The 13,663-nt window shown below is 42.8% G+C and overlaps 1 protein-coding gene across 1 annotated transcript in view; it reads right to left on the reverse strand.

Moving 5' to 3' along the window:
* Positions 1 to 3,728: 3,728 nt before the first annotated feature.
* Positions 3,729 to 13,663, reverse strand: part of Sf3b3 (splicing factor 3b subunit 3) — a 37,606-nt gene continuing 27,671 nt past the window's right edge. The window contains exons 16-26 of the mRNA XM_027406001.1: positions 13,341 to 13,463; positions 12,295 to 12,449; positions 11,506 to 11,680; positions 10,244 to 10,449; positions 9,991 to 10,147; positions 8,458 to 8,583; positions 7,367 to 7,579; positions 6,608 to 6,706; positions 5,234 to 5,377; positions 4,691 to 4,795; positions 3,729 to 4,313 (exon numbers count right to left, since the gene is read on the reverse strand). Of these exons, the coding sequence (XP_027261802.1) occupies positions 4,173 to 4,313; positions 4,691 to 4,795; positions 5,234 to 5,377; positions 6,608 to 6,706; positions 7,367 to 7,579; positions 8,458 to 8,583; positions 9,991 to 10,147; positions 10,244 to 10,449; positions 11,506 to 11,680; positions 12,295 to 12,449; positions 13,341 to 13,463 (1,644 nt within the window). The 3' untranslated portion in view covers positions 3,729 to 4,172. The remainder of the gene's footprint in view (positions 4,314 to 4,690; positions 4,796 to 5,233; positions 5,378 to 6,607; positions 6,707 to 7,366; positions 7,580 to 8,457; positions 8,584 to 9,990; positions 10,148 to 10,243; positions 10,450 to 11,505; positions 11,681 to 12,294; positions 12,450 to 13,340; positions 13,464 to 13,663) is intronic.

The following is a 13,663-nucleotide window of genomic DNA, read 5'->3' on the forward strand; positions in this document are numbered from 1 at the left end:
ACTTTCCTAATTTTATGACTGTATTTGGAATAGTTGGGGGTGGTTACTCCCACCCCCGAAGGATCCTTCAGTTCCTCCACCACTAGGCATCACAATGGTGGTGGTGGTGGTGGTAGTGTGTTGGGAAGTATAGTTATCAACCTGAACACAGAATCTTTCAGTAAGAGCCACTCAATTAACATCTGACTCCACAAAGCTTAGTCTGGGAATGCTGGCCTTGTCACAAGGGTTTGTCCTATTCTAAATGCTAATGAGTGGTGTTGTTCAAGAAATGCTTTCTTAATTAGATTGAGAACTGGATTCCCTGAACTTGCAGCAGGACAATATGCCCACACTGGAATGTGCCCAGCTAATTCACCACCTCCACACCCCCTCATAGTAGCTACTCTGACCACACCATGCAGGCCCTGCACAAAAGCTCTGTCAAGGCCCAAGGGTAGAGACGAGGACATGGCCTGGTGTGTCCTCTGAGTGCCCCATTTCTAGGCTGCTAGTTCAGGACGGAGGTGGCATCAAGTCCTCCAGAGCCAGGACCACCCTCAGGAAGTCAGTACTCCTATTACCTCAGCCACATTCAAGTTAGTGGATTCCATTGTCCAATGCTTTTCCATGGATTTCTTTGCCACATGGCCTCTAGCAGGTATTTCTCAAGGCTTCGTGGGTAAAGCTGCATTTCTCTAGTTCCAGCATCAGCTCCTTAAGGGCAAGAGTCCCATGTGTCTCTCTGACAGTACCAGTCCCTGAAGCTTACAGCAAATACAGTACTTGTCTTTATTCCCATGTCCAGATACACACATTACTATGGACTTTCAAAAGGAACCTAAGAAATTCTTCCCAGACATTATCAAAAGCAACTCTTGGACTGATAAAATGGTTCAGCCAGTAAAGGCACCTGCTGTCAAGCCTGACAATCCTCTACCAGATTTGATCCAAAGGTCCCACTTGGTAGAGAATTGGCTCCTACCAGTTGTCCCCTGAATGTACACACCTACACATATTGTGCACATGTCTCTGTCTACAAAATAAATAAATTGTAAAAACAAAACCCAACAAATAAAACCTCTAACATTTTTGCTCATAGAAGGGCCTAGGTCTGCTGGGTGAGTCTGTGGTTTGCCAATATGAGATCCACGCAGGGGCCAGAAACAGAGGCTGGCTACCTCTGGATTCTGACTGTACTATGGAGCTGAACTGAAGACAGCCCTTCAGCAACCTCAAAGTAAGTGTTTATCTGCCTCTTCTAAAACTGTAACTTCCAAATTCAACTAGTGTTTGCTGTGTCGTTTTGAACAAGCACCAATCAATCAAAGCTAGTGAGGTGCTTGAGTAGACACAGGAGTCTATACAGAAAAGTCGTTATGTCTGAATGGGTAAGTCAGGACAGGTTTCTTATTGGCTGGCTGCCTGTCCTGCCTCAGCTTTTAGATGCAGGACTTCCTGATTTTTCCTAAGCTGTGCCCAAGGAAACCAGACATGGTCCTTAAGTTCTTCTGAGACTCCATGTCACATGCTTCATCACTCAGCCCACTGTCCTCAGAGGGAGACTTGATATCAGGTTATCAGCACTCTCCTCCAACCTCGGGATAGAACAGACCCAGGACACAACTGGTGCTCATTACTCTTTGAGTGGCCATCATTTCCAATGTTGGCTTTTCATGGAACAGCTCTGGCTTGTGTTAGCTCAAACTGACAATCAGTTAATACTGTTGCTTTCAGTTCACTAGAACTACAGTCCCCAAATAAAAAACAACAGCCAAGCTTAAGTGTTCAGTCTATACCATGTGCCCCACACTAGCTAGCTGCTCTCCAACACTATTTTTTGGACAAGCTTCCAAGAGATTAATTTTAAACATGCATAACTTAAAAATATACAGATGTACAGTATTTCATATGTAAATGAAAAAGTGGATGACTCATGCAAACATGCCATTTCTACTTTTAAGAGAAAACAGAATTAGCGGGGCATTGGTGGCACATGCCTTTAATCCCAGCACTTGGGAGGCAGAGGCAGGCGGATCTTTGTGAGTTCGAGGCCAGCCTGGTCTACAGAGCGAATTCCAGGACAGCCTCCAAAACAATACAGAGAAACCCTGTCTCAAAAAAAGAAGAAAAAAACCCAAAACAAAACAGAAAACAGAGTTAAGGAACTAAGAGATCCTTAAGCTGGGTAGATGAGAAGGAAAAAAAAAAAAAAAAAAAAAAAGAAACACCTCAGCACTTTCGGCCCTCAAGAAAGGCTGGGAGCCTGAGAACCCAGCATCCTGGACACTGGCCCTCTCCCTGTGAGGCAGGGAACCCAAAGTACATTCCCTGCTCTAGCAGCTGTCCTGCAAGCATTACATTTACACAAACCAAAAACAGCAACATTCCAGGCACAGTCCAACTTGAACCCCTTCCCCACAGGAATGCTATTCTTGGCAAGAGATCTTCCAAAGGAAGCAGCATCTGCAAACCCCCCGCCCTGTGAGGTCAGGGAAAGCTGAGGCAGCTGAGCAGCTCTTAGATCCAAGTAGCAGGGGATTTACAGAGAGTAGGAGTAAATCTACACAACCCCGCCTTTGCTCAGTTTCCAACAGCCTCTGCCAGGTCTAAGAAGGCTTATTTAGGTAGTTCCCTATTTACCTACTTAGTAGTTATCTACTGAACCATGGTGGTACCCTTAAACAATTCAGATTCACTCATTTTCTACAAACTTGTTAAAAAGTTGTCTTGTTTTGTTTTTTGAGACAGGGTTTTTGTGTAGCCCTGGCTGTCCTGGAACTCAGAGATCTGCCTCTGCCTCCCCAACTGTGGGGATTTTGCACCACTATGGTCCTGCAAAACTGAGGTTTCTAATGCCTAACCCAGGATGGTTATCAGTAATCTACTATATACTACAAAGCTAGGAACCGGATCATGCCTGCAATTCCAGCACTTGAAGAGCAGAAGCAAGCCAGCTTGAGTTGCTTGAGTTCTGAGCCAGCTGGCACTAGGGTCCCTATCTTAGAAAATATATGTGCAATCACTCCCAGTCATGGCTCTTACCAGATGAGAAATGCAAGAAGTTTAGTAAATTTAGGTTGCTGAGTGGAGAAATTCAACTTTTACCAGCAGAGAGTCTGGGTATCTCCAGGTTCAATGTACTGAAGAGCTGCTTTAGAGATTAGGGCTTTCCATATAGCTGGTTGGGAAGTTGATTATGACTTCAGCATTTCTGAAACTAGGCCACTTCTGGCCAAAGGATGGCAGTATGCAGGCCTTCCTTATATACCCACCTCACAAGGCCAATGTGCATTGCAGATACGTTCTCTTCCAGGTCATCCATGTGTCTCTTATGTAGGGCCCACATGACTATCCCCAGGGGCAGGTTAGTATGTGAGTACATCTGTGCTAAGTGGCTCCTAAGCACCAGACTCAAAATTTCAGGAGCCACTTAAGCTAAGCACTGTGAAATCAGACTCATCTAGGAATGGTGCATGCCAAATTAAATATTTTAAGACCTTAGAGTAGCAAAGATCTGAGTGAAAGGACAGCACCCCTTTTCAATATCCAAGAGGAAAAAGGGTTATGTTCACTTGGTTGGTGAGCTCCTTTTATCTCCATAGCAAAGAACCAAGATAGGCTTAGGAAATCATCATTAGCAAGATGTCAAAATAGGTGCCGAGAAGCAATACTTAGTTATTGCTCCAACTTGGGTTTAAACTTTTCTCCTGAATTTTCATCCCCAGAAAAGACACATTGATGCTGGCCACCTTAAAAACTAGTTTTATATATCAAGGAGGGTTCAGAGGGTAAAAACTACCCATAATGCAACCAGCCTGGCTGCACCTTAGCTTGCCTCCCTCCATCTCACAAAGTAACATTGTATAAAACTGTATTTACAGGAAAACAATGAATTTAAGTGTATACAAAAGTAGACAAGAGCCAGAATGTAGGGACAGCTTTGGGAACAGGGAATACTGTGTTCCACACTGAAGCACAGGGCCACACATTACATTCGAGGAGCAGACCTCAGTGCCAACTCTAGGGAGAACCAGTCGTTCCAAAGGAAGAGTTGAGGGTGCAGAGCTATCGGCTTTATCATTGCAGTCTTAATTACCACATCACCTTTCTCCTGCCATGTGGCAGAAGCCAGACGGTAGTAATGGGAACAAAAGAGGGACTCTCTGGCAAGCCCCCAGATAAAGGTGGGCTCAGAAAGCATAACGGGTCCGAATATCCTCAAGCTTCTTGGACACTTCAGGAGGAGTTCGGTCCAGCTCTTCAGAAACATTCTTCTGCTTATTGGGTTCCATGGAGTTGAACTGCTCACAAAGGTCTCCATCAATCACATTCTAAGACATGGAAGAGTCGGAGGAGGACAAAGTTAAGATGTCCAAAGAAAAAGGCACATACTATGAAAATACTCAAGTACTTTCCGAGTAGCCATCTTTCAGACTGGCAAAACCTGGTGCAGCTTTGTCTCTGGCTACTGAGGGTCTGTCTGCCTTCCAGGAAGGAGTGTCACCAACCACACGCCCTTCATCAATCCATTCCTCCATAGTTCTCTACTAAGAGCTGAGAGCTACCTACTTAAACATGGCAGATTAGTCCAAACGTATGATACTCCTGCCTCAGCCTTTCAAGTGCTATACCACACAGTGCTATAACTATCTGATTTTTAAGAAATAGAGGCCAACAGAAAAGGCCAGTGAATGGGTTTAGGACTTACCTTAACAGGGAAATAATAAGAACGAAAGCTGAGGTGGTCCCGCCCACAAAGAGGAGGATGCTCAGACCGCAGGTGCATTTCAACATGCTGGAAGAAGTCATGGTCCTAATGGAAGAAACAGAATCTATCTCTGAGAAAGAACTGATTTCAACTGCGGGACTATGCTTTCCAAAACAAAGTACAGACAAGTCATTGAGCTTTCAAGAGCCAGGTCCTTACTACACAACCCAGTCAGTTCAACTTGAAATCCTCTTGACAGTAGCATACTGAGTGTTGGGATTATGTGCTACCATGTCCAATTCCAAGCCATTGATTCTTGCCAAGCAAACATGTCCCATGGGACATTGATCTCAGAATAGAACCCTATACCTACCATCATGGCATCAAGGACCTTCCTCAAAGAACTTAAGATTCTGTTTTCTAGGCACTTTAACTGTTACCTTACACAATTTTCAGAGCACTACTAATTGTAAGTAAAGCCTTACAGGCAGATTCAACACCAATCTGAGGGAGAAACAAGTAAGGACAATGTGGGGACTCAACCTCATGAGATGTGAAAGGGACAAGGATGCCAATTCCTCCAGATAAAGTGGTGTAAACAAGCGATTCTGAGCCTCCAGGGATCAGTGTGGTCTTCTGCAATGACAGTACCGTCTCACCAACATGGTAGTTCATGATGACCTCTGCCTGCAAATTACAAACAGTTTGGTAACTTGGTTTGTCCCCCGATTTTGTTCTGTATTCTTAAGAGTCTCCAGGCATGTCACACACTTCCTGCCTTGTAGTGCTAGGGATGGAACCCTGGGCCTCATGCATGAATGTCAGGCAAGCACTCCATCTACCGAGCCATACCACAACACCTTTACCAGCCTTTAAAATCAAAAACTCAAGGAACTCTAAAGATTCTTTTAAATTGTTCATCACTTAAAGCTTTGTGCTCAAATCATTTCAAATAATCAATTACTACCCAAAACCCTTTTTGGACAAGCATGGTAGTACATGCCTGTAATCTCAACATTCAGGTGGCTAAGGCCTGGGTTATACAGTACATTTCTGGGTAACTAAACAGTGGGATTCTTTAAAAAAAAAAAAAATCAGAAAAATCATTAAAACTACCACTATTTCAGGTGTAAACATCTCCCTTTTTTCTTTTTTTATAGACAGGCCCTCAATGACCCAGAATTCACAATCCTGCCTTAGTAACCCAGGTGCTAGTATAAACAGAACTTTTTTTTTTTTAAGGTAAATAATCAAGATGTCATTAAAGACGTACATGATACTAAAGCTAAAGAAATGGCTCAATGGCTAAGAGTATGCACTGCACTCCCAGAGGACTGCAGTTCAATTCCCAGCAACCACATCAGGTGGCCCACAAATGCCTATAACTCTAGTTCCAAGGGGATCTGACTCCTCTGGCTTCCACAGCCACCTGCACTCATCATGCCCACATACCTACAATACACACATACAATTAAAAATAATAAAAGCAAGCCTCCAAAGCCATAGAGACACCCTGTCTTGAAAAACCAAAATAAATAATTTTTTACAAGTATATTTTAAATAGAAGGTTTTGTTTATAAAGATGGGATGGGTAATATAATCACCTTATGAAAATTGAAGCATCCATGCATTATAGGTAAAGTAACACAGAAAAGGTATCAGGTGTGCTTTTCTTTTCTTTTTTTTTTTAAAGATTTTATTTATGTATTTATTTATTATGTATACAACATTCTGCTCCCATTATATCTGCACACCAGAAGAGGGCACCAGATCTCATAACAGATGGTTGTGAGCCACCATGAGGTTGCTGGGAATTGAACTCGGGACCTCTGGAAGAGCAGCCAGTGCTCTTAACCTCTGAGCCATCTCTCCAGCCCTCGGGTGTGCTTTTCTATTGAGGCCCTTCTGCAACCTTACCTTCTGTGACGCTCCATTGAGCAAGCCCCGGTCCCACAGGGCTTTGTTTCCAGTGGGATCTTCATCAACCTCATCGTTGGTGTTAGGTGGAAGCCTCACCTACAAAGAAGTGATACAATCTTAAGACTGGGTCCTATGCAAGCTTACCTGGCTCACTAAACATTATGTTTACCCTGGGTTTTAGCAAGCAACCTAGACAGAGGCCTGTGCCTGTCTTCTGCTGTTTAAGAAGTGAGAAGACACAAGAACAAGCAACAAACAAGGGCTCAACACTGCTAAGAGCAAAAACAGACCACAAAATGTGAGAAATCAAGCTGTCTGAAAACCACAAATCAAGAGTTTGGCAAAAGGTAAAAAAAACAATGTAGCTCAAACTAAACTCATCTTCATTTATTTATGAGACAGGGTCTCATTATGTGGGCCTTAGCTGGCCTCAAAACCATAGGGAGCTACCTATCTCTGTTTCTTGCTCTTTGGGTCAAAGGTGTGTACCACTGCACCTTGTTGAATTCATCATTATTGAAACATATTCTGAGGAGAGAATAAAGGTGAACCAGAGCCTGAGGGTTTTCCAGAGAAGTAGGACAGCTTGAACATAAAGATTTTCTTAAGATAGGAACTGAATAGGACTGAATTTTACATTTACACTTAACTTTCTGTATTAGAGAATATAACCTTTGCTCCTTTGTTTAACCACACCACAAACTGAGCCAGCTTTCCCTCATGTCAAGGTCATCCAAAGAACCAATACCAACTCACCACACAAATGTTGCCAAACTTGTCTGCCCCAGCCACAGTGTCATAGTCAAGAAGGCTGGCGGTAGTGACCCATCTGGGGTAGGTGTCATCAGCAAAGATAATCAGCTGGTTCTCGTTACGCTTGTATCGAACCCAGATGAAACTTTCTTGGACATCAGACACAATAACCCTGTGCCCAATAGTCTGGATCCCAGATATGTAATTGGCAATATGCTAGGAAAAAGTAAAGATGACAATTTGTATAATGCTTGAACTTAAAACTTATAACCCTGAACTGAAAAGTCCAGCTTTCCCAGACTACAATATACAGTCTGCATACATCAGTCAAATAAAAATTTATGGTAGGTATCCAGAAGGTGAAGCTATTTGTGGGGTAATGGTGGGAATGGGGTCCTGGGTTTTAAGCACAGGGCCATATGCATTCTGGGCAAGTGTGATATACAACCCCCAGTCCTTGTTTGGCTTTAAACTGTTTTTAATTGTGTATGTGCACATGAGTATGCACACGTGGAGGTCAGAGGATGACTCTGAGAAATCAGCTCACTCTTCCCACTGTGTTGGTCCCAGGAATCTAACACACCTCGTCAAACTTAGTGGCAAGTGCTTTAACTTGCTGATCCATTTTGCCATGCCTTGTTTGGCTTTCTAACATAGGGTCTCCATGTAGCCCAGGGTAGTCCTGAACTTCTGTTCTTAGTGACTCAGCTTCTTTATTGCTTGGATAACAGTAATTTGTTACAACACCCAGCAGAAGCTATTTTTTTTTTGAATAGTCAAAACAATGTTTAATTCTCCTTATAATATAGGATAGGAAGCTTGTTTGGAGGAGCCAAGATATGAGATCATATACTGCCCTTTTTTCAAGACACTCCTAATAAAATAATGATTTTATGCCGGGCGTTGGTGGTGCATGCCTTTAATCCCAGCACTTGGGAGGTAGAGGCAGGCGGATCTCTGTGAGTTCGAGACCAGCCTGGTCTACAAGAGCTAGTTCCAGGACAGCCTCCAAAGCCATCGGAAAAACCAAAAAAAAAAAAAAAAAGGATTTTAAGAACTGGTGACATCATCCTGCCCCACAACAGTGTATTTACCTTATTCTCACATTTTCGAAGTAACTTCTTTTTTCCCAGATCATAGACTCGTAATAGCTTCCCCACACCAATCAATACCCTCCCCTGGAATGGGGCAATGGCAGCAGGGACCTCTTCCACTGGAGTCTAGGAAAGGAAGAGAATATCATGCAGCTTTCAGAAAGAACATGCAGCTAACGACACACTTGTTCAACCTTGACACAGAACTATTTCTGTAAGCATTAATCAAGAAGACGGACAGAAAGTAACATATGCTTTGCTCACCATACAAATCAACTGCACATGCAGCAGTCAGTCCCCATCAAACAGTCCCATACAAGACATTCCACCCAACAAGAAAAGCCAAAAGGGAGGAGGCGTTCCCACCGCCTGCCTGCTGAGCGCTGCTCAGAGGCCTGCACTAGTTTATAACGCCATGAACTAACATCAAAGAAGCAACTGAGGTTTGTGGAGGGATAAGAAAAGAATTCTATTGAAAAATAACATCTTAGTTTTAAGGCTGAGTTGTTTAACATAAAGGAGTGTAATAGTTTATATATCCTAGATGAAGCAGTCAGATTTAGGTACTATGAGTATAGAGGATAGAACATAAACTAATACTTAGATTCCAATAAAAATATAAATAATAAAAAATTTACATTTCAGAGTATATACTTTAGTGGCATTAAATGTATTCACACTGCACAGCAATCACCAGCATCATGTACAGAATTGTTCTCCCAAACTGAAACTGTTCTATTAAAGAGTAACTTCCCGGAACCTGTTAATTCTTTAGCTGATTGATAAATTTTGGACATGAATCGATGCACTGCTTAGTAACACAGTAAACAAGGGGGCCAATTTACTGTGTCTCTCTCACCATAGTGGGTGCTGAGAATCCAGGCTTTCTGTGCCAGGCACAGAACATCACTCAAGTATGAAGGTCCTAGGATGTTGCACATGCTACCCCAAAATGAATTAGAGCCAACAAGCTCCTGTCCAAAATCCCCAACTCTGCACCCCAGCCTGGCATGGTGGTATAATCCCAGCACTCAGAAGGCAGAGGTAGGAAGATCTTTTTGAGGTTAAGTCTACATAGCGAGACTGTCTCAAAACAACAACAGGGGATGGAGAGATGGCTCAGAGGTTAATGGCTGCTCTTCCAGATGACCCGAGTTCAATTCCCAGCAACCACATGGTGGTTCACAACCATCTATAATGAGATCTGGTGTCCTCTTCTGTCCTGCAGGTGTACATGCAGGCAGAACACTGTACATAGAATAAATAAAAAAACTAGAATTAAACAAACAAAAATCCCTACAAACTGAAGACCTGACCCAGAAATTTAGCATAAAATAGGAGAATCCAGTAAGTTATAAGGTCCAAGAGAACCAAAAGGTATTTATTGGTCAGGCCGTGGTGGCACACACTTTTAATTCTAGCATTTGGAAAGCAGAGGCAGGTGGATCTCCTTGAGTTTGAGGCCAGCCTGGTCTACATAGGTAGTTTTAGGCTGTCCAAAAAGCAACACAAAACAAAAAAACTAGTTCTTACCTTGTGTAAAAACTCCAACTTTTCCCCATTGTTCACAAGCTTGTATGTATAGACAAAGCCCCCTGCCACAGATCGAGGGCTCAATATCAAGTCCTTGGCCACACCCACCAGCACATACCAGTCTTCACCAGTGTTCGAGAACCTACACACTGCCACACTACAAATAGACAAAGAAGGAAAAGCCATGTATTAGTCAAAATCCCAAGAACCCTTGATCACACTACCAAACCTTAGACTGACCTCATATCCTTACCTAAAGGCTGCCTCATTTTGTTCCAGTTGGACAAGATCTAGTGTATTCCCCTGGATAGGGTTCATCACCCGAATCACAGAGGCCCACTGACCATTGCCAGCCTTTGGAGCTCCAAAAATAGATTCAGGGAGGTTTTCATTAAGGAATGCTGCTGCCATTTCTGCAGCCAACTCCCGCTCATCCTCTCCTGCTGCTTCCACCATTTCCTAAATCCAGAAAGCAAGAAGAGGTAAAAAAGGAAAAGCAGTAAAAAAAAGTCTATCACCTAAGACCAGGATCCCCCAAACAGAGGTTCAACTCCACCAGCAGAGGCACTGTTGGCCTACAATCTGAGTTAGATCCTCAGCTTCTACAAAAGGTGCAGAACACCATATTCATGTCTGCATTCAACCACTCAAACACACAATTAAAAAAGTCAAGGAAAAATGCACAAATAAGGAGATCATTAAATGGGAAAATCAAATACCAGTAGTTACATCTGAGCAGAAAATGCCAAAAAGAACATTAACTGTGGCAAATTATCTGCATTTCTGAAAACTCAGAAATGCCTTCCTGCTTTCCCTAGCCAAACCAGTTATCTCCTCTCTTTCCAACTGGATATGGTTTCCACACAGCTGGTTATTTAATAGTTTCTAGACGAGGTGGTGCTGTAGAGGAAATAACGACATCTGTGCTCAAATTCAGGCATCATATAACACAGCATCTTCTGGAGGCTTAAGAGCTAGAGAGCAGTTCCACACTGGGAGCTAAATTCTGAGTAACCCAGGATAGCATATTTGTCCTCGGTCACAGAAAGTTCCCAAAAGCAAATAAAATAGTAAAAAACTTCCCTTAAAGGTCCTGGTTTATGGTTTTCGCTTTAGGGTCCCCCAAAACTTTATCTCTTATTTTGTAGCCCTAGGAATTCCCTGCACCCACATGTCAGATCACATCTGTCTGTAACTCAGTTCCAGAGAATCTGACACCCTCAAACCAATGCACACAAAATAATTAAAAAATAAACAACAAATATTGCAGATGTGTTTGCTAGTGCACAAATAATGCCAGCACTTGAGAAGTTGGGGAGAAGGATCACCCAGAGTTCCAAGTGAGCCAGAGTTATGGTCTGAGACCCTATCTCCAGACAGGGAGGGAGGGAGGAAGGGAGGGAGGGTGTGCGTGTGTGCGCAAGACAATTAGAGATGTTTAAAATTTCAACTTTCCTAAACCATTTCATAGGCAGGCTTTTTTAAAACTGCACCTTTGGAGGACAGAGTAATTACCTCTGCCATCTGCTGCTTTCTCTGAGCTTTTGTAGCCTCAGTGTAGGCATTGTGGTCTGTCTCAATGATGATAAGATTGTTACTCTCAGGGTGAATGACAAATTTCCTGGGTGTGTACTGCAATGGAAAGGCTACTTGATTGAAGACAGCACCAAGTTTCTCCAATGCCAAAATCCTATAGGAATAGACAAGGGAGTTAAATAAGTTACCACCCAGCCTAAGAACTGATGAGATGAACCATGACCAGCCACAGCAAACAACTGTTGAGGCTCTAACAATGACATTAGACAGCATGAGATAAAAGCTCTGTGCTTAAAAGACTTCATGACAACGAAGAAAAAAGAAAATACCAAAATACACTTGGCAAAGGTAGGCTGATCTCTGAGTTTGCGGCCAGCTTGTCTACAGAACTAGTTCCATAACAGCTGAGGCTACACAGAGAAACCCTGTCTGGAAAATCCAACAAATTAATTAATTAAGATTTAATTCTGTTAAGAGATTTAACACTTGCTCTAAAACCAATCCAGTAACACGACCATTTCACCAGGAAACAGAAAGACTATAGTGTAATAAGTTTTAAAACTTGGCTCCAAAAAGTCTAAACAGAAGCTAAATGCCAAGCATTGAAACTTGGCTCACAGGTTCTGAAATCCTGTTTCAAGTGCAACACCCTTTCCTGGAAAAGAGGCAGCTGTCAGCCATCATTGTATAAACTCCAACTCTGGCAGAACCACAGGCAGAATGCTTGGCAGAAAGGCTTCCTGCTGGGCTCCAAACATGTTTTCTCACCTCAAGGTGTTGGTGGAGATGGCAACAATGCCTTCAGGACACTGTTCAGAGGCGAAGCCAGATGCAAACTCCAGAGTCTCATAAGATAGAGGGGTGAGATGGAAACGGGATTGGTAAGAGTAGCTTAACCACGAGCGACTGGACATGGCCAAAACCTGGAGAGGAAAGAGCCCTAATCAGAGTGGGAAAAGCTCAAACATTGTATATTGACCAAACATATAACCCCAACAGCAGACTCTAATTTTAGAAACCTACAAAGCCAGCAAAGGGAGCCCAAAGAAGAGAGAGCACAAGGCTTATTGTATAGAAAAATCAAAAACATCAAACTATATCAATCATAATTCTCTGGAGTATAAATGAGAGATTTTAGGCTGGATGTTGGTGGTGCATGCCTTTAATCCCAGCACTCGGGAGGCAGAGGCAGGTGGATCTCTGTGAGTTTGAGGCCAGCCTGGTCTCCAGAGCGAGGGCCAGGATAGGTTCCAAAGCTATACAGAGAAACCTTGTCACGAAAAAACCAAAAGAGAGAGAGAGAGAGAGAGAGATTCTATTACAAGGCTGGACAGTTGTAGAATTAAATAGGGTAACTACAAAGACAAGGCTCTTTCTTATTAGGCAGGAGAGTCACAATTTGACTATAATCCTGCCTTGAATGGAAGGAGTCCAGTTTTTCCCATCCCTGATAGCCCAGACTAAAGAAAAGACTCAAAGGTTCAATACTGAAACCTCCAATAGCCTCATAAAGTCACAGTGCCATGTCATGGAATACCCCTTAGAAAACTCTAGATTAAGTCAGGCAGTGGCGATGTATGCCTTTAGTTCCAACAGTGGGGAAGCAGAGGCAGGCAGATCTCTGTGAGTTCAAGGCCATCCTGGTCTATAAGATCTAGTTCCAGGACAGCCAGGACTACACAAAGAAATCGTCTGAAACCCCCCAAAGAACCCAGGATTTCCCAATCAAGACAGAGATAATATCAAAACATCTACAAATGAATTAGTCAAAAAGTTTATTGGCACCAATATCCAAATGTCTTTTTATTACTTACAGCCTCCTGGCCTTGCATCCGGACTCGGAAGAGTTTCACAGGACGGGACCCCAGATACCTAGTTCGAGTGTCAGACAGGTCCCCAGTGACAGGGTCTAGAACAGTTCTCAGCAGCACACCATTCTAATCAAAAAGATATGAACAGGTAAAGCCTACTTATGATGGAAACTTTTCAATTATGAGATTTTTCCTTGGCTACTTTAACAGACAATTGAAGGATGTAACTTATTGGTAAAAGTATAACTACCTTATTGGTAAAAATATAACACAAATCATATAACACCCCAATAATCAACAGTTCATTCATTCTCTCAGTTACTAAG

The sequence above is a fragment of the Cricetulus griseus genome, chromosome 3, assembly GCF_003668045.3.
Source record: "Cricetulus griseus strain 17A/GY chromosome 3, alternate assembly CriGri-PICRH-1.0, whole genome shotgun sequence".
Lineage (NCBI taxonomy): Eukaryota > Metazoa > Chordata > Mammalia > Rodentia > Cricetidae > Cricetulus > Cricetulus griseus.